This window comes from Lethenteron reissneri, chromosome 3, assembly GCF_015708825.2.
Source record: "Lethenteron reissneri isolate LAM-NWPU_2019-01 chromosome 3, ASM1570882v1, whole genome shotgun sequence".
Taxonomy (NCBI): Eukaryota; Metazoa; Chordata; class Hyperoartia; order Petromyzontiformes; family Petromyzontidae; genus Lethenteron; species Lethenteron reissneri.
Window position 1 is genome coordinate 12,994,597 of NC_083781.1, and position 14,963 is coordinate 13,009,559.

Below are 14,963 nucleotides of genomic sequence, written 5' to 3' on the forward strand. Positions count from 1 at the left end.
GTGGTGTATTCCGCAAATATGCCCGACTGTGAGGGCGGGCACAAGCCGGCGTGAGTAGGTTAAACGTTGAGTTTTATAAGGGCACCACGGGGTGACCAGCCCCTCCCCACCCAGCCCCACCCCCACCCAGCCCCTCCCTCCCCACCCAGCCCCTCCCTGCACGACGGACACAATAATCCCCTGTGGGCTGGTGTAACCAGGAGGTTCCTACCAGTACCACATGTGCTTAACTGCAGACATGATTCCCTGCAAATGGTTTCGGTTTGGTGTTTTAAAATCTTGACGCCTGTTTCATTCCCAGGAAGGATTAAACATATTCATCTTCTTCCTCTTCCACGCATTTATCCCACTCACGTGGGGTCCGCTAAAACGTGAACACTTTCGCACTTGAGAACGACCATTCTGCTCCCCATTGTTCAGGGAGGTGACGTCACTCCCCCAACACAGACAGAGGCAAAGACCACCCGTGTAGCCTGTGCAGACTGTTGTGGCAAGTGCTGTCAGCGAGTAGCACGTATGAAGGCACACGAGGGGGTGGGTGGCCAGCACCACGCCCGGCCGCCTTTGTCTCCCTCGTGGCAATGTTTTTACGCACAGCACCAGGTACTCATTTGAGGCTGAGTCGATCTAGGGGAGGCCCAGTACAGGTTCAGATAATCGTCACCGGTGTTGGCCGTGAGCGCGAATCGAACTCGGGTCGCCGGGTTCGTAGCGCTAACTACTACACTACATCGCTAACTACTACACACATCACACACATTCATACACATACCACTCACCCACCCACGCACAACACTCCCACCCACACATGACACTGACTTTGAACAAGCGAGACAGACAGAGAGAGAGCCTTGCCAAGCGGCTGGCGGTGTTCCACAGCACAGAGAGGACGATCGCCACTCGCCTACGGCACTAGCCATTCGTGTACAACGCGTGTGACACTGCATGCACGCTGTGTGTGTTGAACTTCTTTCACGCCGTACGTAGCCAACCCTGCTAATCGGAGGTGCGTGCGGGGTTGACAACAACAACAGCAAGATAATTCTCGGCCAGCAGACTGCAGGCGAACGTAGCGTGCGTTCGCGTGAACACGACACACTTATTTCTCGCAAGAGACGCGTCTCATCAGCACACGCGCGAACACAGCAGCAGAGCCATGCACGAGTTCGCTTCGCCTGCTCTCTCGGTGCCTCTGCTTCTCATCTTCGTCCTCCTCCTCCTGCTGCTGCTGCTACAGAGGAAGAACATCTTCATCACGCGGCCCTATCGCTTCCCCACGGGGCCCCCGATTCTGCCCGTGTTGGGCAACTTCATGTGGATGGGTCGCAATCCTGTCGCAGGGTTACAGCAGGTGAGAGACTGGGATGGTTTCGGGACTGGGCTATTCCGATTGTTGGAATTGCCCTTCGGGTTGGCTTTGTTTTTAACCGGGTGAGTATTCAAGAGTGACGTAGGTAAAAAATTAAAATTAATAAAAGCTTGTGTTGCCTCCGAAACGTCGTGATTTTTATTTTATTTTTATTTTACTTTTATTAATTTTAATTATTTTACCTACGTGACTTTACCGAAAAAATCCTAAGAATATGAATCCTTGCAGTCACGAAAGCTTCAAATCTAGAATATTCAGGAGTGGTCAGGATAGTCGTGTGCGCGAGATTTTTTCCATGTCAGCAAGTGTTGGTTGGTTTTGTTTGAACCGGGTGAGTATCAAAGTCTTGTGTACGAGAGTTTTCTCACCAGCAATGCTGTTTAGTTTGCTTTCACCCAGGATAGTGTTCTGGGCAAGAGTGATGGCAAAATAAATACAACATCAGAGGCAAAAAAAGAGCAATGGAGCAACATCGAGCACTGATCAGGAGCAACCATAGCGCAGTGGACAATTTGATACTAAATAGGATCAACTTGCTGTTAAACAGCAGAGCACAATTCACAAAAGTCAACGCACTTAACAACACTCTCTTGACATATATAATGTACAGTATATACCAAGTTACGTTTCAGGAAATTGACCTTCATAGCACGAAGGGCTATTACCAGAAACAATGCCGATTACTGTATATATGTGTGTGTTTTTATTTTTAAGGCAGTGTTGTTTTTTATAAATGTGAGTTTGTGTGACAAGAAGCCTAAAACAATACTTTGTTATGTGGAGGATATGTATTGCCCGCTTATGAATGTTGATGCATTTGCAGTTTGTTTTGTTCCTGTTCGAGCTGAGCTCTGCCTTGCCCCTTAGCAGTGTGCATCCTACCATCAGTGATAGGTAATGCATGCATGCCCTTTTCACTTTGATGCCTGTGTTGTTCACACACACGACGATGACAATTTGACATTCCTCTGACTCAACCCTCCCCTCCCCTCCTCTACCCTCAAGAACCAAACAGCTCTCTCCATATCTGCACGGCTCTGTGTCACCATGGCTCAGAGCCTTGACTGCGTCGTACACTTTGGATTAGCCCCGCGTGTTTGGCTCTCTGTGAGATGGCGATGGCCTGGGAAGGGAGAACAGTTGTCTCGATTAGCAAGCCTGATTCTGCTGATGAGGCCCAGACGGTCAATACCTGGCCCAGCATTCGCTTCGCCTGTTGAACCTGTGTGGAGATATTTTATAGCAAATATCTTTCTTTTAATAACATATTTTGTCGTCAATACAATTTTGTTGTAAGTAAAATGTAATTGTAAATATTTGTTATATTTGAATCACATTACTGGACATTTATATGTACTGGACATCTGTGAAAAAGAGTTTCATAGCTCATCGGATTCCTCCAGTGTAAATAAATATTATGATTCTGGACATTTCGAAATTAAATAAATGCTGTTACTTGAAACATTGACCATCATGTCAGGCAACGCGGTATAACCTGAAACCACGTAGATGTAGTCAGCACAACTGCAAAAAAAACCACACCAAGTTTTGCCAAAACAATGTTACTCAGCCCTTGTGTTTTGCACACGATCACACGCATAGCGTGGTGGATGGCGGGTTTGTCAGCTTCTAACTGAACATCACTTCTGTCGTGCAGATGGCCACAAAATATGGGAAAGTGTACAGCATATTCATTGGTTCGATGCCGCTGGTGGTGGTGAACAGCTACCAACTCGTGAAGGAGGTTCTCATGTCACACGATTTTTCCGATCGACCGTACATTCCACTTATGGAAATAATGAAACAAAACCTTGGTAAGTGGAATTTCTGCTCAAGCGATATACCGTTGTTTGCTTCATGCTGCCTTTCTAAAACTATTGCCAAGCAAACCCAAACTGTTCAGAGCCCTTTCGGTAAAGTCACGTAGAAGGAAAATAATAAAATAATATTAATATAAAAAAAAACAATAAAAATTTTCTTGCTGTGAATTTCACACCTGATGATGATTGCTGGTGTTGCAGTCGAAACGTCGTGAGAATTTTTATTATTATTATTTTATTATTTCCCTTCTACGTGACTTTACCGAAAGAACCAAGAATATGAATCCCTGCAGTCACAAAAGCTTTAAATCAAAATTTGTTCTGAGCCCATTGTAAAATGGCCCGGCATGGCTTTTATTTTGCCCGATGCTTCGGGAGCCACATGACTCCACCACAACGGCAGGGGGAAGAGATGATAATAATTTTTACCCGAGAGTTATGAACACACGTGAGCATGCAAACGTTACACAAGAATGTGCGCGTACGAAACCTTTAAAATTCCAACGTCGTGTACGACATTTGACTGTGTTTGCTCTTTTGCGCCGGTTGATTGCAGGCATCGTAGGTGCTCCGTACGGCGAAGCCTGGAAGCGACAGCGCAGATTTACTTTGTCAACCCTTCGCAATTTTGGATTCGGAAGGAAAACCATAGAAGAGAGAATCCTCACGGAGGCCAAGGTCCTCATGGAAACCTTCAAGCAGGAGGGTTGGTTGCCGTCGATTCTTCGTGCCACTTTGTTTGGAATGCACAGCCCCCTTTTTTTGTAAATTCTATGCTGGATGAGGGCCATACATCACCACAATGGTCGGTCTATGTTGGCGAAGGGTCGGGTGGCCAAGACCAGTTTTGAAATTATTCGCCACTGATGTTAGCCATGGCCATGAATCGAATTTGAATCACTGCGTTCATATTACAGCAAGCAAACCACTGTACTGCAGCTTTACCTCCACGCTGCAATAAGAATATCATTTTAAAAAACCCTTTGGACATGTATAGTCCTGCCAATACCGGCCAATTTCTCTCCTCCCTTCTTTAAGCTTCTTGAACGTCTTGTCCACTCCCGCCTTACTCACTACGTCTCATCTCATCCTCTTTACCCTCATTTACAATCTGGATTGTTCCCTTCCCATTCCACTGAAATTGCCCTCCTCACTGTACGGAATCATCTAACAAACTCTGCCCATCCGTAATACTGTTTTTTTGGGTGAGATCGCGTAAAGATATAAATGTGTCGTTAAACCGCCACCACCCGACACAGCCAATGAGAAAGGGTTGTCACGTAAACAGAACGTGGACAATTCGTCACTAGTACAGCACACCGGTGTGTTGGAGAGCCAAGCCACAACATTTGCAATCTGAGTACGACGTTTCACCAGTAATTACAACTAGCTTCATCAGGCGACAGCCAGATTTGTGGAGAATCTGGCTGTCACCTGTATTATGGATGATAATAGTCACGAAAGCCTACGTTTCGATTTAAAGCTTTCGTGACTGCAGGGATTCATCTTCTTGGTTCTTTCGGTAAAGTCACGTAGAAGGGAAACAATAACATAATTAAAATAAAACATAATAAAATACAATTCTCACGACGTTTCGGCCACAACGCAAGCAGCCATCCTCGTCGTGAGAATAGTATTTTATTATGTTTTTTATTTTTTTCCCTTCTACGTGACTTTACCGAAAGAACCAAGAAGATGAAAGCCTACGTGTTAAACAAACTGCCCATTCTGGCCTCTCCTCAATCTTCATTATTCCTCGATCTTTCCTCAGTCTTTGACACAGCCGATAACCCCACCCTCCTATACACCCACTCCAGTCTCGGTATGTCCAGCACACCCCTCTCCTGGCTGATATATAATTCTGTATAAGATGAGAGTGCCACTGCGTGTCTTCATCGACTCGCATGCAAGCGCGTGCACGTGTGTGTGTGTCTGCACTCTGAGGTTTGCCACTGCCAAAGTGAATGAATTTTATATGTTTTGCAGCCACAGCCTTTGACCCTCACTTTAATATTAACAACGCGGTCAGCAACATCATCTGTTCGCTGGTGTTCGGAAGCCGCTTTGACTACGTCGACCAGGACTTTCAGGAGCTGCTGCATCTCATAGAGGAAAACTTGGTGCTGCAAGGGGGCCTACTTGGGCAGGTTAGTCAACATTTTCTTTTGACTGATGTTCTAGTGTCGTTCACTATTGTAAGTTCCCCAACCTCGATTTAAAGCTTTCGTGACTGCAGGGATTCATCTTCTTGGTTCTTTCGGTAAAGTCCCGTAGAAGGGAAGTAATAAAATAATAAAAATAAAACATAATAAAATAATTCTCACGACGTTTCGGCCACAACGCAAGCAGCCGACGCTGTCGAAAACCAGGTCTGTCGCCTCGACTCAGACCTGGTTTTCACCTGAGAACGGCTGCTTGCGTTGTGGCCGAAACGGCGTGAGAATTATTTTATTATGTTTTATTTTTATTATTTTATTAGTTCCCTTCTACGTGACTTTACCGAAAGAACCAAAAAGATTCCCCAACCTCGTTTGCTCACAGGGCACTTTGACGGATTGGCTTGGCAAGAGGTCCTCAGTGGAGGCTTTTTCCCAGAGCCCTCGAGTCTCCGGCATGTTTCCCCTTCTGAAGTTAACAAAAGCGAGGGAGAAGCATGCATTTTCAAGTTGTGACGGCCGTTCCCATGAGTTACAGAGAGTTTATTTGTTATTTAATCCGCATTTTTCTATTACGCTGTGGAATAAATATTTTAAGAGCAAGTTAAAGAGATGGATGTTCGGAATAAAACAATAAAAATAAGAAAATCATCAGCACGAGCATCCTTCGCAAAGCGCGTGACATGCGTTTCTGAAAAACAACGCGTGAGTGGAATCGCGCTGTATGAAGTCTATTTCCCTGTAGACACACAATTGTTAAAGGGGGATGGCAATTCCGAATAAAAAAAATAATATTTAATTTACATATTTTAGCGTTGACTTTACAAAATACGTATGCATTTAATACCTAATAATAATATTAACATTACAAAAATACTTAATAAGGAGTTAAACATTTATTTTTATTTAAAAGATTACTACTTACAAAGATTACTGAATAAGGGGTAACGTCAGGGCTTGTTGAATGCTTCCGTGGGCTGCTTCTACTTGTGGATGGCTGTGGGCTGATCAGTGCAGGGGTTGTAACGTTTCTTTTGTTATTTGGAAAGAAAAGATTTCCAAGAAGAGCAACCGAATCTTGCAGCGGCACGCATGATGCAAACAAAGGCAGCAGATCTCAGATTACTATGCCCAGCGCGTGACACACGGCGCTGCCATGATGTGGTGACGCCATGAGATTTGAGTTGGTTAACCTGCTAAATATTCATATATTTTACTTTTTTAAATCTTTGAAAACTAGTTTTAGTTAGAATTTTTTTTTATGTGTTATTTCTTGTGTGCGTAACTGCGAAACGCATCGCGTAAGTGTCAAGCATGCCCCTAAAAGATGAATGTGTAACTGCGAATTCACACAAGGAGGGGGGGGGGGGGCGTTAAACGAGGGACGTCTGTATTGTGTTCACCAATGCTGTTGTTAAATCGCTAGAGAAATCATCAAAGTGGCAATGGGTAGGACACGTCGTGAGAACAACTGACGCGGAGTGATAACGAGAGCGGGCAGACATGCTAAGAAGGAAGACGGCGAAAGAGAATAGCGAGATGAAATCAAATGGTTTGGAGGCCACAACGGGACATTTAGAACTCAGGAGTGGAAGAGAACGGGGTGGGAGCGTGGGGGGGGACATGCCATTGCCCAGCAGTGGAAAATCACAGGCTGACAACAGCCGTAGTGACCACCCCATCTTGTGCACCGCACAGCGGTTCGTCATACACGTCTCAACCCATACTCTTTGGTTCTTTCGGTAAAGTCACGTAGGTGAAAAAATACAAATGAATAAATTAAATCACGACGTTTCGATTGCAACACAAGCAATCATCATCACCAGGTGTGACAACCAGAGCAAGAAATGTTTACTGAAGTGGGAGAGAAGCCGGAGTTAAGGGGTTTACATAAATTTAGATTTAAAGCTTTCGTGACTGCAGGGATTCATCTTCTTGGTTCTTTCGGTAAAGTCACGTAGAAGGGAAATAATAAAATAATAAAAATAAAACATAACAAAATTAATGTTTTATTTTGTTTTTTTTAATTCTTATTATGTTAGATTTTTATTATTTTATTATTTCCCTTCTTCGCGACTTTACCGAAAGAACCAAGAAGGGTTTACATAAATCAGAGAGGGCGGTGGGTGGTGGTGGGGGGGGAATAAGGGGAGGGGGGAGCGTTGCGTGTGCGCTAGGGACTGGGACGTGAGACTGGGCAGCGGGGGGGGGGGGAAGTGAGTGGGGCTAGAAGTAAGATGATGCGGTGCCTGTTTTGTTTTTCTTCAGATCTGCAACATATTCCCAGTGCTGTGCAAGTTGCCCGGGCCGCAGCAGAGAATGTTAACCTCGCAGGCAAAGGTCCAGGCCCTCGTGGACGCCAAGATTGCCGAGCATCGTGCAACGCTGGACCCCAGCAACCCCAGGGACCTGATCGACGCCTACTTGGCGGAGATTGAGAAGGTTTGCGGAAGAGTACAAAAAATCTGACGATAGTTACCGTGAGTCCTCCGGTTTTTCCCTCGGCATTAGAATCAACAACACGTGTTTAGAGCGTTTGGCTTCTATACGTTTCCACGTCTTGAGATACTTCGTTGAGCTTTCATTTATGGCCAGGACGCTTCTGAAAAACATCTACATATCTCAGTGGGCCTTACCTGGTGAAATATAAACAAAAAAGGCTATACGGGGGATCTTTGTCTTTGTTTCGAAACAGGAGAAGGGCGACCCGAACAGCCCCTTCAAGGACAAGAATCTGTCCATGGTGACCTTGGACCTCTTCATCGCTGGCACCGAGACGACCTCCACGACCCTGCGCTGGACCCTGCTCTACATGATGGCGTACCCAGACATACAGGGTAGGGAGTGCAGCACATTCGTGGGCTGCTTTGCTGCTTGTCGCAGAGGTTGTTCGTGGTTCGAGTTCGGTGGCTGCCCTGGTTAATACTGGGGGGGGGGCAATAACCATTAAAATAAACACGTCCTGCAAAATGATTAACACTAATCGGAGTGAAACACGTTCGAAAGGAAGCTGAATTTTGCCGAATTGTTCAGTGTGATCCAAAGGATATAGTCGTAGGTTAATGTCCTACAGTGTCTTGGATTAAGTTATTGCTATCAAGTTCCATATTTAAACACTCAACAGTAGTCCTAGTTATTTTCCACAATGCAGTATCCTTACTGATTCCGCAGTCACAACGGCCTCCTTGTTTACATATAATCATCTATCACGCACGTCCCCTATCCCTTTCGTGACGTTGCCTGTTGGGGCAGCTGCCTGCCACAAGGAGATCGACGAGGTCGTGGGCGCGGACCGCCTGCCCGCAATGGAGGACCGGCCCAAGATGCCCTTCGTAGACGCAGTCATCCACGAGAGCCAACGATTCAGCAACATCGTGCCACTCGGCCTGGTGCATTCCACATTGAAGGACGTGGAATTTGAAAACTACCTGCTGCCCAAGGTACCGCGAGTCATTTGCTGGACTTTTATTGTTCGCTCGCCGACTCTATTCATGTGGTGAGCCTTGGTGAAAGCTGTCCTGGATAAACCCATCCTTCCATGTGCTCCGGCATCGTGCCACACGTTGTTCGGAGTGAAACTTCTTCAGGAACTGAATAAGCTCCCAGCACGTGGAGCGAAACTTCTGACATGGAATGCCACGTGGTAAAAACCCGACAAGGAGCGGGAGAGCTGTGCGGCACAAACGCAGTAGCAAGGAAGCCTTCGTGCCCGAGAGTGTCTTTTAATCAGTCTGGAAAATCCTAAAATGTAATTTGCAGTAACTTTATAATGGAATTTTACTTAAAGTAGATAGATCAATCTACGTGGTTTTACCGAAAGACCCAAAGAATATTTATAATTAAGCTTTCTTCCTGTTTCTCTTTACTCAAGGTCATCTGTCTCCCCCGATCAGCCACGATGCCAGCATCTTTGTTTCATTTCAGTGTTTGAATTAAAAGTTATATTATTTTCTTCAACATTAACAGCATCTATTTTCTAGCGCCATCCTCTTCGGATTATAAGACGCACTTTTCCCGCCTGTATATTAAGCAAAAGTTAGGAGCGAGTCTCATAATCTGGTAGCTGTGTGTGCACGTGAGCAGATTTGTACTTTCTCTATTGACACTAGACACAAGTTTGTGGTGCGTCTTATTTTCCCGAATTTCCAATGCGGAGAACACGGTCGCGATTGTTGGTTAGTTTTTCCAGTGTTATCAACCGTACTCTGGGTGGTCGGCACTCATCAAATGATATATTTTGTTGCGTGTACCACAGGGAACTATGGTATTGACGAACTTTACATCGGTGCTGTTTGATGAGAGCCAGTGGGAAGCCCCACATGAGTTCAACCCTGGTCGCTTCCTGGACGGCAGCGGAAAATTCGTCAAACCCGACGCCTTCCTGGTCTTTTCTGCCGGTACGCTCACACGGTTTTAAAAAAAAAAGTAACGATAACAATACTTTCTCGATTTAAAGCTTTCGTGACTGCAGGGATTCATCTTCTTGGTTCGTTCGGTAAAGTCACGTAGAATGGAAATAATAAAATAATGAAAATAAAAAACATAATAAAATAATTCTCACGATGTTTCGGCCACAACGCAAACAGCCGTCCTCGGGTGAAGAACAGGTCTGTCGAGAAGACAGATTTGTGGCCGAAACGTCGTGAGAATTATTTAATTATGTTTTATTTTTATTATTTTATTATTTCCATTCTACGTGACTTTACCGAAAGAACCAAGAAGAACAATACTTTCATTTTATATAGCGTCAATCGTGCCAACGGCATTCCCACAACGTACAAGGATGTGAAATAACAATAGTTTATGTCTACATGTATTTATCGCCAGGTCCCCGCGTGTGCCTGGGAGAGAACCTGGCCAGGATGGAGCTCTTCCTCTTCTTCACGTCTCTGCTGCAACGCTTTCAGTTCTACTGGCCCGACCCGGCTTCAAAGCCAAACCTGGAGCCCAAATATCAGTTCACGCAGGCACCGCAACCGTACAAGATGGGAGTGCGCCCACGTAACTCGTGAATCGACAAAAAGCCGGGACACGTTCGACGTACCGGCAGGGCTTGCAGATTTCCCAGCGCTGCCGACGATCCTCCGGCAAAAATACGGGACAAGGTGGCAACTTTAGCAGAGGGCAGCCTTGCTGTTTGCTCCAGAGCAGCAAGGGTGCACATGCCAAGGAGGGTGTAGACCCGTGTTCTTCTTGGCATTCTCACTGCCCGTTATTTAAAAATTCATGTATAATTCTTAAGCAGTAATTTCCTTCGGATGTCTGTAAAACATTTTTTTTTATTAATGTGACAGCTATTGCTGTCTTCCATTAATCCATCAACAGGCACATACAACGAGTATGGCAGCAGAGCAAGTTTTCCTAATGAATCGTTGCGCAGTAGCGTCAGCTGTGCTTGTTCAACATGAGTACATATACCGACACTTTGGTGGTACACATTCTACAAAAGAGGGTGGATGTATGTGCAGTGAAAGTAACGAGTGAAGGGACCGTGAGACTAAAGACGTTATTTTAGGCAGCCAAATCAGATGTATAGCGGAAAAATGCGTTCAGCAAAACTATTTCCCATTTAATAACGTCACGGTAAAGTTTGTGCGAGTTACGATGTATCACTACGCACACGCGGTGAGAGGGTGGGACAAACAACGAAGGGTACGCCGCCGTATCGCACCGCTCGGCTGGGGGTGCATTCCGCATTGTACCGACTGCATTCCGTATTATAACGAGCGCGTTCCACATTATAACAGCCGCGTTCCGCATTATAACGGCTGCGTTACGTATTATATCGGGCGCGTTCCGCATTGTAATGGCCGTGTTCCACATTATAACAAGCGCGTTCCACATTGTAACAGCCGTGTTCCGCATTGTGACGAGCGCGTTCCACATTGTAACGGACACATTCTGCGTTTTGCAAAGTGTTCCCCGGTGGAAGAACCGCGTAATTGCGAAAACGCGTTATCGTGTGAACACACGTTAAGCGAGGACTTGCCGTACAAGTATCTTAGCCAAGTATCAAAACATCCTCTTTCTCATCTTCGACACGGAAACATTTGACATCTACTTTATGCCCATCTCAGACTATGCTGACATGACATTATTGCATGATATAATTTATGCAAAAGGGATCTGAAACTTTTTTTTCCAAAATCTAAAACTCGCCCCGAATGATATATCCATATCCAATTTATGACTTTCCGCGGTGCACTGCAAATCTCAAATAAAATTACCAAATTGTCTTAGCCCGTGTCTTCATTCACACGAGCTCATTTCGTCTTGTCATAGTTGAGCTCCGATCTCTGGTTGGGTCGTCGTTAGCTGATAGTCGTGTGCTTGTTTATCCACCCCCCTTCAGTCATCGCTGAAAAGCGACTACTCTTTTGGAACGACAAACGGCACCACCGCCACCTACCCGCAGCTCAATGCCCCCTTGCGCTGCGGTTTGCCGGCGTTGAGTCAAGGTAAAGCCTGGCTACCAATGAGACACTGAAAGGCAAAATCCGTCCCAAGAATTTTGCTCGTGCTGAATCAATGCTCCTGAAACGATGCCCTCCAAGAATACCACGTGGCCCACGGATTGTGTAAAGGATACTTTATGCTTTTTTTGTAACGCGAAGAGAGATCTTTTATGGAGAAAATGTTTGTTGATCTATTTGGACTTTTGCCACGTGGTCAAAGTCACGTGGCCCGAGCACGCCGTGCAGCTCTGCTGTCTGTCATTGCAAAACGCACGCGAGACAGGGATACATGTGCCAAGTAGTGGACATGTCGCAGCCCTTTGTGCCAATCCACTGCTGGACGAGGGCCTCCACTCTGCACAGGTTGGCAGCATTTATTTTGGCCATACTCCCCGACGCTGGTCAGTGCGAATTAAAGCCGGGGAAGCGTAGACGTTGGAACATAGAGGTTCAGTACAACAAACGGATGTTGCTGCGTCGCCCTCTGCTGTACCGTAAAGAGATTCCATATGCACACACGGACCATGTGTTCTGATTATCGACATCGGAACCCACAGATTTGACAGCAACCGACCAGCCAGCATGCCTTAGTTAAACATGCAACATCCTCAAACTATCTCGTCCTCGAACAGCTGCAAGTTACTCAGCAAAGTTACACATTCACTTAAGGGTACGAATGCTCAAATAAAATCTGTCAACCCCTTATCAATGCCTTACTTATTACCAATCAATTCAGACCTCATTGGTCACCCCGTGCCCTTATAGATCTCAACGTTCAACCTACAAAACCCGTATTTAAATGCCTGTTCGTCGCATGGACCTGAAAACTTAATTTCTCTGTAACTGTACAAGAATACGGGTAAACCGTATGGGCAGACAGGTATGGTCGCTGCTGCTGCTGCTACTACACATATCACTACCGATGATCCCTCGTCGAATCCAGTCAGATATTTAGAATACACTTGCCGTATTAATCGGGGCGGCCGTGGGAAAAATTCCGATCCGCGAAAATGCTGCAACAGAGCCTGGGCCAATCGAGCTGCCTGCCCAGCTTGTTGTTTTTTGTTGTTGCGTGGACCAAACCCGACCGCAGCCGTGCCTCTGGTGTGTCCTCGAACTAACCACACGGAGACTTCTTCGGAGGCAACGCGTTTTATTATAACAACTCTTAAACTCGGCATATACTACTGCGTACGCTGGGCTACGCTACACGCCGGCTACGCTTGCGACGGCGGAAGGCTGGACCGACCGACCCACCCAGGCAGGGTACGGGTCTCGCCCTGGCCCGCTTCAACCCCGGCTTAGCGAGAGCCGCGGGGAGGGTCCCAGGGGGTCCCAGGGGGTCCCAGCGAGCTCGACTGCTCCGCGACAACCCGTGCTGCACGAGGTCGCTTGGTCCAGTCTGCAGATCTTCAGATGCCTTAGAACCTTCTAGAAGGTCTTATCTTAAGGGATCTTAGGAAGTGGTAGGGGGGGGGCATTAGCCCCCAGCCCCTGGGAGGGTCTGGGGTGTCAACCCCCGGTCACGGAGGGGAGGGGGGTTGACCCTCGGTCACCCCCCACACACCTCGCTCTCTCTCGGCTGTCCCCTGACGGCCCGTGTGCGTGGTAGCGGGTCAGCTACCCACAGCGCCTTGGTATGGCGCACCACCTCATCGCTTCACCCTCCTCCTCGCCTCTCTCACAAACAATTTCAAAGCAGGAAAAACGAGAAAGGAGGGAGGAGGAAATGCGACCGTGCGGCCGCGGCTGAACAATGAACAACTCTCGACTCGGCACACGGAGCCACACCACTGTGGGCCAGTTCCACCCAGACTCGAAAGTCAGAGCTCGCGATGGTGCCGATCATCTCCGCTGCACGTGCGCTATGACGCTTCGTTTGATTTATTTTATACCACGTAACAATGCATTTCCCCAATCTTTGCAAAGTGATGAGATTTACAAAAGCGCAATTTGGAATTCCTATTTGCCACATTTAAGTATATTTGTTTACAGCAAGGGGAAGAAAATGTGAAGATTTTTTAGTTTTTAATTCGTAAACTTAGAGTCCTTACCAATAAACACCAAAGTAAAAGCAGCAGACGTCAGGGTCGTGATGGAACCCACGACCTCCTGCACACCAGGCAAGGTAGTTAACATCTCATAGCCACCGTGATGATGATGATGAGAGAGACACGCAGACTCCAAATATACAGCAGCAGGCGTCAGGGTCGTGATGGAACCCACGACCTCCTCCATACCAGGCGAGGTAGTTAACATCTCACCACTGCTGTATACTGTGTGGGTTTACTCCTTCTCAAGGCCGCGCTATTGATGGGTGTTGTTGCGTTTTCGTAAATGGGGTGTTGAGTTCAGGGAGTTTGGTTGTCAGCCTCTCTCCTGCTCACGACTACCACTCATCGTTTGCTACCTCGCCAGCGTCACCGCTCGGGGTGTCGTCAGTCGTTCACTGATGTTGTCGAGATAAATATTTGTCAAGTCGCCGTGGGGTACAGGACGCGAGACGTCTCCGTGCAGGGAAGGGACACGGAGTCACGGGAGGGAGAATGAGAGACGCGCTTTGCTCGTTGCGAACCAAGTTGCGTGCAAACCTCGCTGCGGAATGTTTAAGATGAAACCACCCGAAACCAGATTTGTAAAAAAATAACAAAAAACACCCGGTCACTTTTTACTCCCCCCCGCCTCCCCCCACAGAACATTCTAAACGTTGGGCGGACGTTGCGACGTCTTCTCGCCGCGTCGAGAGCGATGCAACTGCGTGACACCAACACCACCACCCCAGAGCTGCTGCTGCTGTTGTTGTTGTTGTTTAGATCCTGAGCCCTGCCCGGGTGTCAACACCCCCCAACAAGCCGCGTGTGCCCGAGTCCAGCGGCAGCAGTTGCAGGTGAACGACCCCAGCAGCGGACTTCTCTCTCCGTTCCGTGCCCGCCCGAGACTCCTCCACCAAGCAGGGAGCGAGGTGAGTGAGGGGGGCCAGGTGAGTGCAGTGTGTATTTCAATCCGGGGAAGTGTGCAGACTATTTGTTGAGCGTGTGTCGGCATGTGCTTTGTGTGGAGAGTGTGTGCTCGTACGTGTTCACGCGAATGTTCCTGTGGATGTTCATGTGCCTGCTCCCTGGAGTGTGTTCATGTGTGCACGTGAAAGAAGACTATGTGCCCT

At 47.0% G+C, this 14,963-nt stretch overlaps 2 protein-coding genes across 2 annotated transcripts in view; both read left to right on the plus strand.

Moving 5' to 3' along the window:
• Positions 1 to 501: 501 nt before the first annotated feature.
• Positions 502 to 11,581, plus strand: LOC133347001 (cytochrome P450 2D15-like). Its single transcript, XM_061558877.1, has 9 exons — positions 502 to 1,351; positions 3,027 to 3,183; positions 3,746 to 3,895; positions 5,176 to 5,336; positions 7,614 to 7,787; positions 8,041 to 8,182; positions 8,598 to 8,785; positions 9,601 to 9,742; positions 10,173 to 11,581. Exons 1-9 carry the CDS (start codon positions 1,157 to 1,159, stop codon positions 10,355 to 10,357), a joined length of 1,494 nt encoding a protein of 497 aa, XP_061414861.1. The 5' UTR covers positions 502 to 1,156; the 3' UTR covers positions 10,358 to 11,581.
• Positions 11,582 to 14,621: 3,040 nt separating this feature from the next.
• The window catches only part of LOC133347984 (uncharacterized), a 36,113-nt gene continuing 35,771 nt past the window's right edge, over positions 14,622 to 14,963 (plus strand). Inside the window, exon 1 of the mRNA XM_061560754.1 lies at positions 14,622 to 14,762. The gene's annotated coding sequence lies outside the window, so the exon portion shown is untranslated. The remainder of the gene's footprint in view (positions 14,763 to 14,963) is intronic.